Source organism: Ammodytes marinus (genome assembly GCF_949987685.1).
Source record: "Ammodytes marinus genome assembly, chromosome: 6".
Classification (NCBI taxonomy): domain Eukaryota; kingdom Metazoa; phylum Chordata; class Actinopteri; order Uranoscopiformes; family Ammodytidae; genus Ammodytes; species Ammodytes marinus.
Window position 1 is genome coordinate 22,994,263 of NC_137235.1, and position 18,874 is coordinate 23,013,136.

The window sequence follows — 18,874 nt, forward strand, 5'->3', positions numbered from 1 at the left end:
CAACTCAAGTGTATCACTATTGGTCCAAATTAATGCCACTCAAAGTCAGGGTCTGAAAGGAGCACCCAATGGCTGAATAAAGTGTCAATCACTCGTTCTTCCATGTGATTGGACAAAGGAAGAAACGCCTTAAAGAGTTTTTCTTCCGGGTTGCGATCATGGCGTGTTGCTGAACAACATGTGAGTTTTGATATCCACAAACCGGAGATTTAATGTAAGGGAACATTTCATTATCACTAGTAAAATAACAAGTTATTATAAGTATAAAATGATTAACGCGTATATGTCTTCGGGTATAGACATTTAGCCTGTTAGTAATCCGGTTTTTTTTAGCCCGAGTGCTAAAATGTGTTACTGGCTAATGTGATCCGTGATCTCTTGCATGGATTCCGATGCTATATATATGTGATGATACTGGTCCTGATTGTATATACTATCTATGGTCCACTCCTGATGGACTTTGCTATATCTTTCCAACTGGTTAACAAAGTTTGGAGACGCATGTGATGAATCAAACAACTACTGCTAGGCATGCGTTCACACCAAGCATAACCTAACCTTTTAGTATTATCAGCTGGCTGTGGGGGTTTAAATTGTGTGCATCTTCACAGTGGCTTTGATATTTTCTTGGACGTCGGAAACAACACAAACATGGCATCATTGGAGGAAGACTTCCCTCGAGGAGGTTCGGCAAAGAAGGCCACTGAGAGTAAAATAGTGACGCAGCGGACTGAAGTGGACAACTTGTTTCAGGTGAAGAGACATTATTTTCTATCTGTGGGCATACATGCTACTGTGCAGATGCAGATCATCAAACAACATCCTGCAATGTATTATTTGAATTCAGCTGTTCCCAAAGCTTTCCTTTCACTCACTCTGCTGTAGGATGGTTTCTGTTCTTTATCCCAAGTCTGACTCTAGGATGTATCAGTGAAATGTCCTCCACAGCTGACAACCCTTTACCTGCTTACTCCTGCAGTCAAAGGAACATGAAGAGGTCAAGAAGAGAAAGGGGGCGGCCAAAGACGGCGACAAGAAGATCAAGAAGCAAAAGACGGGCAAAGAAAGAGACGGTCTGACGCTGAATGCAGCAGCCAAGGTGGTGGAAATCCTGCACATCAAGGTAACACATTTGTCCAAAACATTCTATTATGATTCAGAAGTTAAATCGATTGAATCAAAATGATGTTAGGCGCAGTATTTGACTCTTTATGTGTCTGTTTTTCCCCCCCCCCTCCCTCCCCCCCAGAATGTGAAGGAGGGTATGCTGCTGCTGGGCTGTGTGAAGGAAGTGACGGACTTTGAGGTGACAGTCAGCCTGCCTTGTGGCCTGCAGGGCTACCTCAGCATCAGGAACGTCTGTGACTCCTACGCCAAGCTGCTGAGCGAACAGCTGGATTCAGCCGACACTGAGGTAGGCCTCTATAGAAGGAGGGTTTGAATATCCTGTTGAATGTGGTACTTTTTTATGTCCAGGGGTAACACTTATCCAAGTATATTTTGTGACGTCTAACGTGTTTCTTGTCTTGTCTATTTTTTTTCTTTTTTTTTCACAGGAGATCTGCTCTCTGCCTCACCTCTTCTACCCTGGCATGGTGTTCAGGTGTGTGATTGCCAAGTTAGATACAACCAAGGGAGGCTCACTTAGCATCCAGCTATCCATCAATCCAAAGCTGGTCAACAAGGCTCTGTCCTCAAGCTCTCTGAAGGCTGGCATGGTGGGTCATTCATAAGCTTTTAATTTTCTTTTTTTACATTCTAAAATAATTGCTCCTTTTTTTTTTACATCATCCCATTTATTTATTTATTTATTTCCCCTGACATCTCAGGTCTTGAGTGGATGCGTGGAGAGTGTGGAGGATCATGGCTACATAGTTGACATTGGTCTCGGTGGAACCAAAGCCTTCCTGCCCAAGAACGCAGTTAAAGAACAACACAACAATGCAGAAGGTATGAAAAAAGAGATTTTAGATCGCTTTTCTTTTACTGAAGGAATAAAATCAGTCACTAGCATCCATTCCTTAGGTGCTTTACCTTCACCTTGAGCTTGCATTTGTTTACCTTTTTTTTTCTCAATCAAATGTATTCTAAAAGTATTGACTTGAGCAAGAAGTGTCAACATGTCTCTCAAGTATGTGTGTGTTCCTGTGTGTGCAGAGCTTAGAGTGGGTCAGTATGTGACTCCTAAAGTGGAAGAGGTAAAGAACGAGGGCCGTGTGATCCGCCTCTCCGTCAGCCCCCCGACCGTGGCCCAGGCCTGTGCTGACTCCGGGCAGGGCTGGAACCTCACCAACCTACTCCCTGGTCTTCTGGTCAAAGCCACCATCAAAAAGGTAGAGACTACTTTTATTTTGGTAATTCTGTGGCAGCCTTGAACTCTGTTGTTTTATCCAGTGAATGGGCTACTATCGCCTCTCATCCAAGTCACTATCAGAACTTGAGTGGCGGCGGTCTTTCATTTGACTAAAGTATACTTCTTGGTATTACAGGTGACCAAAAATGGTCTGCTCCTGGACTTCCTGTCTTCCTTCAGTGGCCAGGTGGACTTTCTCCACATGGAGCCAGACCAGGCATCCAGCTACAGTGAGGGAGCTGAGGTAAAGCTGATCTATTTGGCTCATAGAAGACAATGCATCACTTTTGTTTCCGTCATTCTGGTTGCCTAACCGGTCACTAACTCCATTGTGTTTCAACCCGCCCAGGTGAGAGCGTGTGTGCTGTATGTGGAGCCATCCACTCGTCTGGTGGCCCTCAGCCTGCGCAGCTACCTGCTTCAGCCCGGGGGCACAGTGGACCCCTACCCTCCCGGAGGCGACCGCATCGGTGAAATAGTGAAGGACTGCAAGATGACAACCATGCATCACATGTGTGGAGCCATGTTGGAACTGCCGGACAAAACCTTGGCCTTTGCACATGTGAGTTTGTCGTGATGCTTTGAAATGTTTAAACCGACTGACTGTTAAAGGTACAGTGTGTAGAATGGAATAGGCATTTTTCAGAACATTGGAATATAATAATCATAGATATGTTTTAATTAGTGTATATTATAATAACTTGAATTTTTTTTTTTATTAACTTAGAATGAGCCTTCTATATCTACATAGGAGCCACCACCATGTTGCACTGCCATGTTTCTACAGTAGCACAAGACGGACAAATTTAACAGCCTTAACGCATTTTTATATATAGTGTCCTCCTGGGGTGATGCAACTATTGAAAGACGAAGAAGAAGCACTATAGAATATATATTAAAACTAAATACATCTTCACCTCATCACTTGATATTATGGGAAGACTTGAGGCAGAGGTGGATGATGCCATCTTTAGTAAGTAGCTTCTTGATCGTGAAAGAAGTCCACCACTGTAGCGTCTGTAAATTCTCCTAAAAGGAGGGGTTAGCAATCTAGATTCTCGCCACTAGTTGCCGCTTAATACTCTGATGTTTCGCATTGTAGCCTTTTTTATGAAAGGTATTTATCCTTTCTAAACAGAGGAACCATCTGAAGGAGTCTAATGAGCCAGCTAATGATAACAGAGTGCTGGCTATTCCAGAGCACACCTGCAGGATCCTGGACTACAGCCCCATGGACCAAATTCATTTTGTCAGTCTGCGCAAGTATGTGGCACCTCCATTTCTGGGACTTTTTTTCATAGTAAGCCTGGATTCTCTTTTCCCCAAACCAGTCTAACTTGATGTGTTGACGACTATATTTTGTCTTGATTCCAGGAGTACGATTGACAAGCCTTTCTATAGATACCATGATGTCAAGGCTGGTCAGATTGTAGAGGTAAATATAATAAAGCTTTCCCCCTTAACACACCTGACTTGGATCTAGCTTTTTTAAATATGTACATCTTTTCTGTTTAAAGTCTGTTAAAGCAACACAAGACAATCTTGCAGCATCAAGGAAAATACCGGTTCATTTTACATTAGGCAATCATGAAGTTGAGCCCTCGTGTTAAGGCCTGACAGATCACTTCTTTCTGGTATACTGATGAACAAAATATTAAAAATATATCTTTTCACCTAAGAATTTCAATGCAATCATTTAACATGTAAACAATGAGTAACTGGAGTCTAATATCAATGTATATAGCTGTAAATGAGCCGTAAAAACCACAAGTTAAAGTGGCACCCAGTTTAACTTCGCTACCAGTAAAATGTCCCTATGTTATCCTGCTACCTTCCTGATGACATTGTCTGTCTCACATTGTCTTTCTCTCATGCGTCTCTCCCTCTCTTAAGGGGACAGTGTCTGTCCTGCTGAATTGCGGCATGGTGGTGCACCTGTCTGACCACATTAAAGGCCTGGTGCCCCGGACCCACCTGTCTGACATCGTCCTCAAGAACCCAGAGAAGAAGTACATTGAGGGCATGAAAATCAGATGTCGGGTCAGTACACATGAACGTATGGATGAGTGAATCTTTATTTCGGACGATTTAAAAAAAGAGTAAAATACCAAGAAGAAAATACTATAGGTCAGTCCAGTTCTCTTCTGTCTAGTCCGTTTGACAGGACTGTGTGGGCGAGGCCGTATCAAACAGTCTCCATGGGCCACAGTCATTGTTTTTATAGAACATTTGGGCAGAGAATTTCTGTATTTCTCTCATTTTAAGTTTATCAAACTTAAATGACAATATCTCTCATTTGTATTGATAAATATACCTGTAACTCTTTTCAGAAGCTTACTATCACGCAACTCACTTCCCCAGATGACATGGTTAGAAAGGATGTTGTGGATTTTGAGTTTAACGAGCCAGTGGAGGCCATGAGAATTAAAATCCTGTCACCTACACTTTCGACTTGTCCGACAGACTTGAAGGTCATCATCTCTCACATTTTTTCTTACTACTTCTCTTGTTTGCGTATGCACATGTTCCCTCCAGGTGCTGTCAGTGGATCCAGAGAATAAGAAGCTTTTCCTGAGCAGGAAGAAGGCTCTGGTGGCGAGCTCCCTGCCCTTGTTCCTGAGCTACACTGACGCCCGGCCGGGCCGCCTCTCCCACGGATACATCGTCTGCATCAAAGACTTTGGCTGCATCGTGCGCTTCTACAACAACGTGAAAGGCCTGGTGCCCCTCAACGAGCTGAGCTCAGCGCCCATCCTCTGCCCTGAGGAGGTCTTCTATGTGGGCCAGGTGAGCACATCAAAGATTTATTTTTTATTTTTTTTGGGTCAAGATTTTTGGGTACCATTCAATATAGAAGAGTATTAGGGCCACAGGAGTTAACAAAAAATGAGAGGATGACGTTTTGTTATTTATTATGTACCTTGAGAAAAAACGACAAAATACAATGTCAAGAATAAAGTTGACAGTTCAAGACTGCGGTAAAGTTGGAAAGATGTTCACAATTCGTAAGCAAAACATTAATAAAACACAAACAATGCATCTTTGCTTTGCGTCGTAAGGTAGACATGGGCTACAACCAAATTATTTACTGAATCCAGACTTCCTCTAAGCTCCACTAATAACTGCACTTTATGAGATAGTATTGGATTATTTTTCGCCTTGGTGTTGTGCAAATAAGACAGTCCCTGTGCTCTTGTCTAAAGTCCCGATGCATATAGATAGCAATGTTATAAATCGAGCTTAGAGGATGTTTAATTTCCGTGAAAATTGAGGTTTTAGCCGATTTTCTGCCTTTTGACGGTAGCAAAGATACATCGTTTGTGTTTGAATAACGTTTTGCTCATGAGTTTTGCTCATCTTTTCAACTTCACCACAGCCTTGGACCGTTTATCTATATTCTCCACAATGTGTTTCGTCTCTATTCATGAAATTGTATTTCCACTTTCAACTCGACATTTCGACTTTATTCTTGAAGTGCATCATGCACCGTGCATTCTTCCTCTCTCTTCGTTACAGTAGAAACAAGCCTTTGATTGACAGGTGACTATATTGGCTTCTGATAAGTTGTCTGTTTTTTTGCTGATTGCCCAGGTGATGAAAGCTAAGGTTCTTCAGTGCGACCCGGACAAGGCCAAGATGATTCTGTCATTTAAGGCAGCGATGGAGGGAGACACGGAGCAAGCTGCCAAACCCCACATTGACTGTGAGGTGGGGAAGGTAAGTTAAAGAACCTCAAGCCTCTTACCACTTTCATTTCTCAATGTATCACATTTTAACCTCAACATTTATTTTTTTTTCTTTGACATATAGAAGGTGGAGGCCAAGGTTCTGAAAAAGTCAGTCAACGGTCTGGAGGTGTCCGTCCTCCCTGACGAGTTCTCTGCCGTGCTACCCACAATGCACCTGTCTGACCACACCTCCAACTGCCCTCTGCTGTGGGAGAGTCTGCAGGAGGGAGACAACATCTCAAACCTCGTCTGCTTCAACAAGAACAAACAGAGTGTTGTATCCTTTACATAACAAAGCCTACAACCCTACTTTGATTGATTTGATTCTGTACAGTATGAAATATATTCTGCCCATTTCATGTTTATCGGGAAACAAAGTCGCACATTTCAAACAGGAACGTTCTCTTGTTTTCCTTAACTGCTCCTCTGTTAAAGACCCTCACCAAGAAACCAGCAGTGAGATGGCTGCTGGAGGAAGGAGTGGTCGCCAAGGACTTCTCTGAAATCACAGTTGGAATGCAGCTCATTGGCTGGATCAAGAACATCATGTCCTATGGCGTCTTTGTAGAGTTCCCATACGGCCTTGTTGGGCTTGCACCAAAGGCGGTGAGTGACATTGTTTCATCCGAAAACATGAAATTCACCATTTATTTGTATTTGTTAAGGAATAGTTATTTAATGCTTTTTACCTCACTCTACGGCTCAATTAAAGGCAACAGAAACCGTTCCTTTTAACTGTACGTGCATTTTTGATGAACAAATGGGCATATGTCGCCCATCTAGGTTAGCTTAGCTCAAACACTTGTCAAGGGGAGCATCTCTGCTGACAGTCAAAAACAAAACATTACAAAACATAACTGAACCCTCCTCCTGTGTGCTTGTTGGGACTTGTTTACTTACCACGCCAGGTTGCGCTCTATCTATTTGATTCTAAAATGACATAACGTGTAAAAAAAAAAATATAGAGCGCAACATAACATGATTCTCTTTTTTTTTTTTTTTTTAAGATATTTTTTTGGCATTTTTATGCTTTATTGATAGTGTAGAGACCGAGTTGAAATGGGGCAGAGAGGGGAGTGACATGCAGAGAACGACCGCGGGCTGGAATCGAACCCGGGTCCGCTGCTGGCCGAGGCCCATGGGGGGGACGCCCTACCAACTGAGCTAAGGGTGCCCCCCCATAACATGATTTCTGTCGCCTTTTCTTGAGCGGGATGGGGAGGGGTACAAAACACGAAATGTGTTGAAATATTCCTTTAAATTGTCTGTTAATCCATTTTCCCCTCCACTGCTTTCCCTTAGGCCATGACCGACAAGTTTCTCAAAGACACAGCCGCTGCCTTCCAGCCGGGCCAGACGGTGATGGCTAAAGTCACCAACCTGGACGAGGAAAAGCAGCGGTTTTTAGTAACGCTGAAGATATCCGAGGTCATATCTCCAGAGACTGACGCCCAGACCAGACTCATCAACGGACTGCAGGAGAGAAGAGCTGTGGCCCAAATGTTAGCTTTAAGAGGTATGCTTTCATTTTGTCAGTATCTAAAGACATTAAGAAACGGTTGCCTCATGCAAGTAGTTTAAGTAAAAAATCCTAGATTCTTCATCTGAAGTTGTGTCTAAACCCCTCGTTATCTCTGTCTGGATTCTCAGATGACGGTGATCTTCGCAAGCAGCTGTCTGCTCTGTCTGTTGGTGAGAAGCTGAAGCTGACTGTGGATACTACTACCACCACCGGTGCCACCTTTAAATCTGATGATATGGGGGCTGCTACCATCGAGGCCTCCAAGTGCCACGTGTTGGGTATGTTTTAACCGGAATTATCCGACATCTTGTAGAAACTCTCGCACAGTTCACTCCTCTGACTAGTATCAGGTGTTAAAGGAGTACTTAATATTGCACTTCCACACAGTTGGCAGATGAAAAAGTGATATTTGGTGCAGATAAGGCCGATTAAATCCTGATTCTTAGCCTCTATTGTGGGTAAAACCGCCCATAAACACTACATCCTACATTTCCCATAACACAATAGCATCCTTCATTAGACTGCCTGACTGTCGTTTGCAAATCTCTTTCAAGCTCAATCTTCACAAGTTTGCAATGTAGGGTTTCTCTCATTAATTTGTAGTCTCCGAGACCAAGCTAAAGTTGGTGTAATTGCCACGTTCACAGGTGTTAAGCTGACCCCAGGACAGAAAGTTACTGCGGTTATCCTCCACGTTGACATCTTATCAACATGTGTCCATGTGTCCATCCTCGCCAAGTTGATGGGAAAGAAGAAATCTGTGAGTAATACTTTTTTTTCATTATTTCATTTGTCACTGGTGCGGTCTGATATCACACACCTTATCCAACACATGTGTATGCCTATATAGATATTAAATGTTAGGACACTTCTATGGAGTCAGATAATAACCATTTTCATCTACCTATTGACCTTTTTGTATTATTTGTGTTTTCATAGTTAACGGAAGGATCAATGCTCACAGCAATGTTGCAGCACGTGGACAAAGACTTTGCCGTGGTCTCGCTGGGTGACACGGCACAGCTGACTGTCATCCAAAGCAGCCGCCATCTCAACGAGATATTTCTGTCCGAGTCAGACAAGCTGAAGGTGGGGATGAGTTTGGCCGTCGAGGTTATAGAGGCCAGCTGTAAGGAGCTGCAGGGGCTCCCTCTAGTGTCGTGGGAGCGCACTGCATCCAAACGACAGCACACCACTTCAGAGACGGGCTCTAAAGGCCACTGCTTTGGTGATATCGTTAAGGGAAAGGTGAAGACGGTCAAGCCAACCTGTATTCAGGTTACACTGGAGGATGGGAGCTCGGGCAGCGTGCATGTGTCTGAGGTGGTGGAGGCCAAAGATGTTGTTCAGGGAACCTTCCCCACAGCATCGCTCAAAGTGGGCAGCGCTGTCACCGCCAGAGTCATCGGAGGACGAGAAGCCTCAAGTCAGAGGTACGTACTAGGGACAACAGGGTTAATATTGGAGTATTGTGATGTAAACGTGGTCATTGTTAATGCTGGAATACACATTCCTTGTTGCTCTCATGTTCCTACTGTGTCATCGTGCTCATTTTATTCCATTCTAAATCATGATACCAATATAATAGTGTAAAGAGGAATCTTGAGTATTTTGTATTTGTGTTAGTTAAATGCTATTGAACTTCAAATTAATCTGTCTGTCTTATTTGTAGGTTCTTGCCCTTCTCCCATCCCAAATTCACATACGCCATCACTGAGCTCACACTTATACCCAGGTAATTGTATAGTGCGGTCTAATTGTGTTTGATCATTATCACAGCCAATATGCAGAACATACTGCATGATAACCTGAATCTTTTTTTTTTTTATCTTTGCAGCAAATTGGATGAGAATACAGATTTCAAACCAGTTTCAGCCAGTGAGAAATTAAAGGGCTATAAGGTTGGGGAAGAAGTCACATGCTTTGTATCAAAGGTAAGTTTTCAAAAGGTGGCTCTAGTTTTTTAATATTCTTAAAAAATTCAAACATAAGTGGAAAAACTACTTTTAAAGAAATCAAAGTGCAGTGATTCAGTGCTGTGATGTTTTGTGCCTCCAGTTTAATCCAGAGAAGAAGTTTTTGGAGGTCACCACCGATCCTTGTGTCTCTGGGACAGTTGAACTACTGGCCATGATCTCTGATCCTAAAGTAAGTTGACAAGCTGTATCCACATGACGTCAGGAGCATGTTATATGTGATGGAAGACCACGTGTTGGACAGGGGCTGCTGTCCAAAAAAAAATCTAGTTGGCATGCAGTAGGCATACAATCGGGACATAACTTTACTTAATTATGTCATCATAACATGGCGCCTTGATCTTGCCTCTTGCTTTTACATCCGTCGCATCCCCGGTTGTTTTAATTCTGAGGCTCCATCGATGTGACGTCACTTCCAGTGCGCACTGGATTGTGGGTCAGAATCGCCCAAATAGCATCCTGATTTCAACACTAAAAATCTCGGTCGGATGTAGCAGGCATCCCGGTATTTTTAAGCATACTAAATCTGACCACAAGAATTGGGACATTCTAAATCATTTTTTCTACCATACTAAATAGCAGAGATTATGGGTATTGGAAAGCAGGGCTGATGTCTAAATTCTGATTTCCTTTGTTTCTCAGGATGCCGGGCACCCAGAGAAACTGTACAAGCTGGGCCAAGTAGTGCGTGCCAAAGTGGTAGAAGTGAACTCCAAACCTCACCGCTTTGCTCTGTCCCTCACAGGTAGGAAAAGCTCTGCTAGCAATACTGGTGGATTGGTGAAAGCGTTCCGTATGAATGAAAGAGGGGCGTGTGTAAAAATAGCATTACAAGTGTAATGAATATAACATTAGTGCCGCTAGAATTTGAATTCAAATCAAAATAGTTGCTTCTTGTTGTCTTGCCGTCTGTGTTAATGGGTCTATTGTCTGCTGCTTCTCTGCACCATGTTTTCCGTGCTGTTTCTTATCCTTGTTGTCCCTTTATTTCCTCAGGAGTCCACAAACTGGAGAAGGGCTCCGTTGCTTTGGGCATGGTGACTAATGTCCATCCACAGGCCGGGCTCCAGGTCAAACTGCCCCACGGCGGCTCAGGGACCGTGGCTATCACAGACCTGGCTGACGCCTACAGGCCAAACCCCCTGGACGCTTACAGCAAGGATCAGCTGCTCAGGTCAGTACAGGGTTATGTCTTAGCAGCAGCAATAGAAATGTATATAAACAACAGACTATTTTCTGTAGCCGACCGACCACGGCAAAAGTTTAATTTACCAGTTACCCCTGCTGGTCGCTAAACAAACGGGGCTTAATACGTCACCTTGATCATTGCTCTGATTGGTTGTAGCTATGTCCAATTGCATGCAGTGGCATTTGAAATGCACGCATAGGTGCCGCCCCTTGAGTTGGGAAGGTCTATTGCTCATCGCCAGACCCTACATCGTTCTAGATGTGGGTCTGGATTTCAGGGCTACTTGGGCCAGTCTCTTGCAGTGTTGATTTTAAGACTGTTTTCTTTGCCATCCTCTATTGCCACAGGTGCTTCCTTCTCGACAACGCCAACGGCAAGTGGCAGTTGTCTCTACGTCCATCAAGGTATGAGTTTCATCGGATTTGTGAGTTTTCTGTTGCAAATGCAGAGCTGTAGATGCTGCATGATGTTACTACCACCACCTACCTTTGACTGTATCTGTGCGCTTTCAGGCTGAACCCACAGCAGACCAAGCCGGCGAAGGACCCAGAAGTTTTGTCCGTAGACAAACTGAAGGCAGGCCAGCTCATCAGAGGCTACGTCAAGTCTGTGGGAGAGCAGGGCGTCTTCATAAGGTACCTGACAAATCTATATTCTTTTCACATATTAAATTCACATTCTAACGCATGAACTTCTAAAAAGATCAGTAGTTCAGTAATTCTGGAAAATGTAGTGTCTGTGTACTTTTTATTTCAGCAATTACCATCCTCATTCCTGCTCCCAAACATATATCCTTACTTCGCTCCTTTGTCTTCTAGGTTGTCAAGTAGCATCACAGGGAGAGCCCAACTCCAACAGTCCACCAACTACTTTGTCAAAAACTACAACGTCCTGTCTCAGCACCTGCTTCCCAACACCCTGCTCACCACCAAGATCCTCAGGTAAACCCTGTTTTATTTTGGAAGTCACTAAATCAGACACCCAATGTATGCAATGATTTGGAAAAAAATGTAATGGGTGGGGAAAAAAAATCTAGTATCAGCCATTTCTAGTATGGATACCATTGTCAATGTGTGTCGCTCTTTGTAATCCTGTCCTCAGCATTGACAAAGCAGAGGAGTTGGTGGACCTGTCTCTGCTCCCGGCGGACAGCGGGAAGCCAGACGTGCTCCCTGAGTCTCTGGGTCTGCCGCTCCGTCTGACCGGAGAGGAGAAGAAGAAACACGACACGGAGGTTCAGAAGAGGAAACGCAACCTGTCTGAGAGCGAACAGGTAAACAAACGGCTAACACCTTGCAGATGACTCTGTACACTTCCTTTGCGGTTTTTCTGAGCTCCTTTTTAATTGGACAAGACTCCAATATAGGAAAAAGCCACCACCTCATATATGTCAATACCATATGTAGTACTCATTCATTTGTTATCCTTTTGGTTTGACTGTAATACATGGGGCATCTATGGGTGTCTTTTGGTCTATTTAAAAGGTCCAGTGTTTTCCAGAACAGACTTTGTAGAAATGTAATGTAATATAGTCTTTTTTTAATTAGTGTATAATCGTCAGAATTTTTTTTAATACCTTTTTCAAAATGAGCCTTTATTATCCACATAGGAGCAGGGCTTGCCGCCATGTTTCTACAGTAGCACAGAATGGACAAACTTAACAGCCTTATTTTTATATGTAGTGGGTGTCCGCAAGAAATGCACCTGGCGGAAGACGTAGAATAAGTACTCTAGAGTTAATAACCAACTGTGGTGAATGAAGCCATCTTTTGTGATTAGCTTCCTTAAAGGCCATCGTAGCTTCTGTAAATGATCCGGAAGCGGTAGAGAAAGTGTTGCAATCTAGTAGGGCTGGCCCGAATACCATTTTTCAGGCTTCGAATATTCGTTGGTTTTTCCGAGCGAATATTCGAATATTCGTTCCAGAAAAACACACCATCAAAAACAACATAAAAAAAAAAAAAAAAAATTAAAAAAATTTTTTTAAATTTTTTTTAAAAAAAACGTTAATAATCCCTATATACTCCCTGGAACCGATTTTGACAGTATCTGCATATTTTGTTGAAGATTTACGCGCTCGGAGGTGAAGTAATGGATGCGCTATGACACTTAGTGATGTAATATCCTCCTAAATGAGCAATACTACTACTACTACTACAATATTACTAACTTTTATATCAAAATATAAAATTATTTGATGACATTATATTGCAGTAGTAGCTTATTGCAAAAAAAAAGTTGAAAAAAAAAAAAAAAAAAAGTTGAAAAAAAAAAAATTATATTAAAAAAAAAAAGATTATAAAAAAAACGAAGCTCCGAATACTAATTTAAGCTCCGAATACTAATTTTCCGAACGAGTATTCGAATATTCGAATAATTCGGGCCAGCCCTACAATCTAGTCCATTCACCATAAGATGCCGCCAAAATACTCCTGTATTACACGCTGTACCTTTTTTTTTAATCCTATATTGTCGTTTCATCTAACAGAAACAAGCAGTGTCCCAAGTCGCCAAGAAGAAGAAGAAAACAAAGAAAGCAAAGACTGATGGCAACGACAGCGGAGTGGAGGTGTACTTCAGGGAAGAGGAGGATAAGGAGGAGGAACCCACATCTGCTCCCATCAAAGTAAGTGAATACAGTGATGTTCAGTATTTACATTTGTATATTTCCATTGACCCAAAGCTCCAGAGATTTAGTTGCAGTAATATTACTGTTATTATCAGCAGGTGAAGGGTGGCTCGGCTGCTCCCTCCAGGCTGCAGGTGTCAGCAGGCTTCTCCTGGGACGTGGGTCTGAGCTCTCTGAAGCCCGCGGCTGGAGCCCAGGACGGGGACTCCAGTGACGGGGAGGACCAGGACACAGACAGCAAGGTGAGCAGCAGCACACCATACAGATACATCTGTCTCTCCATAGCTCTATGTAGTTGGAATCGTCAAATGTCCATGCTGATCAGACACACACATGCTGTTTTGAAAATGTCTTGTTTAATATGTATTCACTGGATTAGTATTTTGTGTGGATCACTGTAAAGCACCTTGAGCTGCATGTTTATGAAAGGTTTTATACAAATAGAGTTTATTATTCTCATATATGGCTCCAGACTTAGTACTCATCTTCTCTCATGTGGCCAGCCCCAGAAGAAGTCTCGCCATGAGCAGCAGCAGGAGAAGAAGGCAGCGGAGAAGGCCCTGGTGCAGAGGGAGGTGGAGCTGATGGATCCCAGCCTCAGGCCTCAGGATGCGGCCGCCTTCGAGCGCCTGCTGCTGGCTTCACCCAACAGCTCTCTGCTCTGGCTCCAGTACATGGCTCACCATCTACAGGCCACGCAGATAGAGCAGGCCCGCGCCGTGGCCGAGAGGGCCCTCAAAACCATCTCCTTCAGGTGATTTGGAAAGAATTATGATTCATATTTTTAGTCTTGAGCGAGCCAAGTTATTTGCTTTTACGGTCATGACTTGCTTTTACTCCAATGCTGTTACTTAAATAACACTTGCCTAGCCAAGCTTACTGCTGATGCAGGGAGCCCACCTCTATTCTGGACAGTATTTGTCATTATTTTGGATTGTTGCAATAATAATAGACCTACATTTGTAATAAAGCCAGGAGTAAGGTACCTTTTTAAGGTACATTTAGAACAAATAAAAAATGTGTGATTTACTTTTGATTAATCACAAGTTCACTTAACTACAGAAAATCGATTGACAGCCCTAGCATTTTTAAATGTTTTTTTTAGTGGTGGGCCGTTATCGGCGTTAACGTGCTGCGTTAACGCCAGACTCTTATCGGCGATAAAAAAAATATCGCCGTTAATCTCTTATTCCACCTCCTGTTCGGCTCAGGGAGCCAGTCATTTGTACAGTTCAGCTTAGACTCGGCCGTAATGCTGCTGCACACACACACACACACACACACACACACACACACACACACACACACAGACACACACGCTGCATGTCAGAGACGAGGGGCGAAGCTTCTCTCACACACCCGCCGCTCTCTCTCTCCATCACTTGCCCACGACACAATCGGGTATTGGAACGCAGGGTGGGTGTGTGTGGCCACCGGTCGCCACGTGACTATAAGTTTCCAAGTTTTAAACACTTCTATCTCTTCAACGTCAACGTCACCGTACCCGAATCCTAAATATCCCCATAGCAGACGCTATATTTCATCAGGGGGAAAACTTTGTTTTGCGCCACAGTTCAGCTTAGACCGTAATGCTGCTGCACACACACACACACACAGACACAGACAGGCACACACACACGCTGCATATCAGAGACGAGGGGCGCTACCAAAAAGACGAGAGGAGCGGTTGGAGCAGTTGGAGAGTTAGAGACACATGCGCGCACATTTATTTACATAAAATCGCAATCGCAGTCATTTGTGCAGTTATGTAAAATGTTTCACTAAGGAAAATGACAGAAAAAGTAACGCACAGTGACTTTGATGAGTAACTTTAATCTGATTACTGGTTTGGAGATAGTAACGCGTTAGATTACTCGTTACTGGGGCGGCAGTGGCGAAGTGGGTAGGGAGTCTGCCTCTGGAGTGCAGGGTCGGAGGTTCGATTCCCCGCCTACCCACATGTCGAAGTGTCCCTGGGCAAGACACTGAACCCCAAATTGCTCCCGATGGTTCAGACAGCGCCTTGCTTGGCAGCTACTGCCATCGGTGTTTGAGTGTATGTATAAAAAATGTGTATTGTGAAGCGCCTTGTGACCCTGGTCTGTGAAGGGCGCTATATAAATAAAGCTTACTTACTACTTACTTACTTACTTACTGAAAAAAGAGGTCCGATGCCGGTAACGTGTTACTAAGTAACATCTTGTTGAACATTATTTATTTTCATCACCAATTATCATAGTAGAACAGCTTCCTCAAGCAGTTTGTGATGCATGTTGGAAACAGGAGATGAGCCCCTGGTCTGATGCGCCACCTGGCTTGAGAAACACGTTCTCAAAGACTTACTTTGAGTCATTATTTAGGAGCACACACATATTATGAATGAATTCAAATGAGCCATTTTAATCTAGATTAATCTAGATTAATTCCAAAATTAATCTAGATTAATCTAGATTAAAAAAATTAATCTATGCCCACCTCTAGTTTTTTTTTACAATGTTATTTAGTTTAGTTGTTTATTTTAAGCGTCTGTATCATATCTTATTGATAATAGCGGATAACAGTATCTGTTGAAGTTGCAGTAGTGTGTCCATATCTGTTAAAATAGGCCTTATTCGTTGAACGTACACGGTTTTGTCGAGAGATGAAGAGGAACTGTAGCACTAGTTTGTTGTCTTGTGTGTGTTGGTTCCAGGGAGGAGCAGGAGAAGCTGAATGTGTGGGTGGCCCTGTTGAACCTGGAGAACATGTACGGCACAGAGGAGAGCCTCAAGAAAGTCTTTGAGCGAGCGCTGACGTTCTGTGAGCCCATGCCCGTATACCAGCAGCTGGCTGACATCTACGCAAAGTCAGACAAGATAAAGGTACAACCTAACCCTGTTTGTTTTTACTTGGTTTTAAACATCCTGCCCATTTATTGACACTGCTGCGCTACCCTCTAATGTGTGCTTGTGTGTCTTTCTCTGCTCTGTCTGATGTCTGTATCCAGGAGGCAGAGGGCCTGTATAAGACCATGGTGAAGCGTTTCCGCCAGAACAAGGCAGTGTGGCTGAGCTACGGGACCTTCCTGCTGCAGCAGGGCCAGAGTGATGCTGCTGCTGCTCTCCTGCAGAGGGCGCTGAAGAGTCTGCCCTCCAAAGAGAGTAAGATGGCCCCTCCACACTGTTAGAATGTCACATTACATCTTGAGTGTTTGATGTATATATATATTTTTGGACTGCACACACCCGCCATTAACAGAAACCAGCATGTTCTCATCCCCTGGACTTCAACCGTCAGTACGCACAGGCACAGCAGTATTCCGAGACTAACTGGGTTAAGCTCCTATTCCGAATACGACATTTCCATGTAAAAAGCAGTTGCTGGTCGACTTATCCAGAATAAAGTCATATTCGGTGAATGCAATCATCTTGTGAAGACACGTGGAGTATTAGGATATTAGTCTCATTATTGAGACATCTATACACCTTAATCGCAATAAATATTAGAACTGGAAATTTCACTGCATTTTTCGGTAGTTGCTTCAGTTTGCGCTGCTTGCCCTGGTTTATGGTTGTACAATTAGCATGTTTAAACCCCTGACATTTCTGGATGACCAATTCAATGCAAGACAACAATCCTGACGTAATGAATGTTAATTTTATTTGGATGAGGGAATTATTGCTGGAAAATCGAACTCTGACGTCATGACGCCTCTCCCACTACTAGTGTACGTCACTGGTTTATTCAGAATATGCCGATTAAAATATAAATGTGAATTTTCCGGTTGGAAACACCTATTTTGAGAAATTGTCTTTTCCGGATAAATGGACCTTAATCAGAATATGCTGTGGCTGTAAACGTAGTCACTTCTCTGTCCCAGCTGTGTCTCCACAGGTTCTAACCTTTACACATTGTCACGCTTCCTTCCTCTCAGGTGTGGATGTGATCGGAAAGTTTGCTCAGCTGGAGTTCCGTTATGGCGATTCAGAGAAAGGCCGCGCCATGTTTGACAAAGTCCTGACCAGCTACCCCAAACGCACAGACCTCTGGTCCGTCTTCATCGACCTCATGGTTAAAAATGGATCCCAGAAGGAAGTCAGGTGAGCACAAACCCCTTGCATTGCTTTCTGACTCCCCTTTGCCACTTGCTCTAACCACCACACCACGAGCACCCCCCCCCCCCCCATCCCCCTCTTTGCCACTTCTAACACGTTTTAGTGTCGTTCCCAATAGTCTATTTTCCTGTATAGGGAAACAGACTTGCTAGAATATACAATCCAATGTTTACGAATCAATCTTAACCTTTAAACGGGTGAGGAATGGTTCAATCTTTACCTGATCAAATATCGATATAAGTGAGCTAGCTAAGTGCATAAAGACCAGTTAAAAGTGGAGTCAGCGATTATTGAGAAAGCTTGTTGTCAATATCCCCTTTTGTCAAGATCACTTTATTTGTCCTATCGATCCGCTAACCGTACGTACTGTGTGCACAAGAAAAAAGTGTTATTACACAGCCTAGACACTTTAAACTATTATGTAAAACAAAGGGGGCCCATCGTAGCTTGTGACATGCCAGTTTGCAGAGCCTAGGCTGTGTATTTTAACTCAGTAACACACACTAATTTCACAAAAATTATTTTTACAACAAGATTTATCCAGAATTGCTGACTCCACCTTTAACACTAGTTCTGGTTCTAGGTATTAAAGAGAACACTGCCAGTTCTAGTGTTAAATCATCACACATACAGACTTGTTCATGACGTTTTCCAACTTCCCTTCTCCTGCAGGGCGCTCTTTGATCGTGTCATCCACCTGAGCGTCGGAGTGAAAAAGATCAAGTTCTTCTTCAAGCGCTACATGGAGTACGAGAAGAAGCACGGCACCCCACAGAGCATCCAGGCCGTCAAAGAGAAGGCCATGGAGTTTGTGGAAGCTAAAGGCACATCGACCGCCGAATGATGACCGTGTGTGTGTGTGTGTGTGTGTGTGTGTGTGTGTGTGTGTGTGTGTGTGTGTGTGTGTGTGTGTGTGTGTGTGTGTGTGTGTGTGTGTGTGTGTGTGTGTGTGTGTGTGTGTGTGTGTGTGTGTGTGTGTGTGTGGACTGCAGTGTGCTAAACTCTGTCTGAGCCTCACACCTGTTCAGGAAGCTCACATAGGTTCCTCATGAAATGGTCAACATCTTAATTGTAATTTAGCTTTTTTTTATTGTTGAGGACTGAAGACATTTGAACCTGAAAGTTTGGGTTTGAAGCCGTTAACGATGCAGAACATAAAAAGACCTTTTGTAAAGTAGGTTGTAATGATCTATTAATGTTAAAAAACATTGTATTTAACAATTCATCAACTTCATTTTAGTCAATTTTGTATCAGAATGAATGTGAGCTATGGAGAGAATAATGCAATGCCTGTTTATTTTACTGTATTTTTCGAATGGATCTTGAAAAAGGTGTCTTAAAGCATTTTTTTTCTTCATCTTTCAATAAATCTCAACGCCATTA

General features: G+C 43.2%; 1 protein-coding gene across 3 annotated transcripts; it reads left to right on the top strand.

Moving 5' to 3' along the window:
* Positions 1-152: 152 nt before the first annotated feature.
* Positions 153-18,873, top strand: pdcd11 (programmed cell death 11). Of its 3 annotated transcripts, none has more exons than XM_080029543.1 (36): positions 153-214; positions 612-753; positions 980-1,123; positions 1,250-1,414; positions 1,557-1,718; positions 1,830-1,950; positions 2,158-2,333; positions 2,490-2,597; positions 2,703-2,915; positions 3,492-3,616; positions 3,728-3,788; positions 4,247-4,393; positions 4,889-5,140; positions 5,945-6,070; positions 6,164-6,358; positions 6,517-6,687; positions 7,384-7,597; positions 7,732-7,881; positions 8,251-8,363; positions 8,543-9,036; positions 9,276-9,338; positions 9,441-9,537; positions 9,662-9,751; positions 10,222-10,324; positions 10,576-10,753; positions 11,116-11,172; positions 11,281-11,403; positions 11,587-11,709; positions 11,870-12,041; positions 13,257-13,394; positions 13,493-13,639; positions 13,901-14,151; positions 16,090-16,258; positions 16,384-16,537; positions 17,311-17,476; positions 18,164-18,873. In XM_080029543.1, the coding sequence occupies exons 2-36, from the start codon at positions 652-654 to the stop codon at positions 18,333-18,335; spliced, it is 5,442 nt and encodes a 1,813-aa protein (XP_079885669.1). In that variant the 5' UTR covers positions 153-214; positions 612-651; the 3' UTR covers positions 18,336-18,873. The 3 variants fall into 3 exon arrangements, with proteins under 3 accessions (XP_079885669.1, XP_079885671.1, XP_079885670.1); XM_080029545.1 differs by having other exon boundaries at positions 13,496-13,639; XM_080029544.1 differs by having other exon boundaries at positions 160-180.
* The last annotated feature ends 1 nt before the right edge of the window (position 18,874 follows it).

Coding starts and splice junctions, on each gene's coding strand:
- pdcd11 (XM_080029543.1), top strand. CDS start 652: ATGGCATCATTGGAGGAAGACTTCCCTCGAGGAGGTTCGGCAAAGAAG. Junction 12,042..13,256: donor ACCTGTCTGAGAGCGAACAG/GTAAACAAACGG, acceptor TTCATCTAACAG/AAACAAGCAGTGTCCCAAGT. Junction 16,538..17,310: donor GAGTCTGCCCTCCAAAGAGA/GTAAGATGGCCC, acceptor CCTTCCTCTCAG/GTGTGGATGTGATCGGAAAG.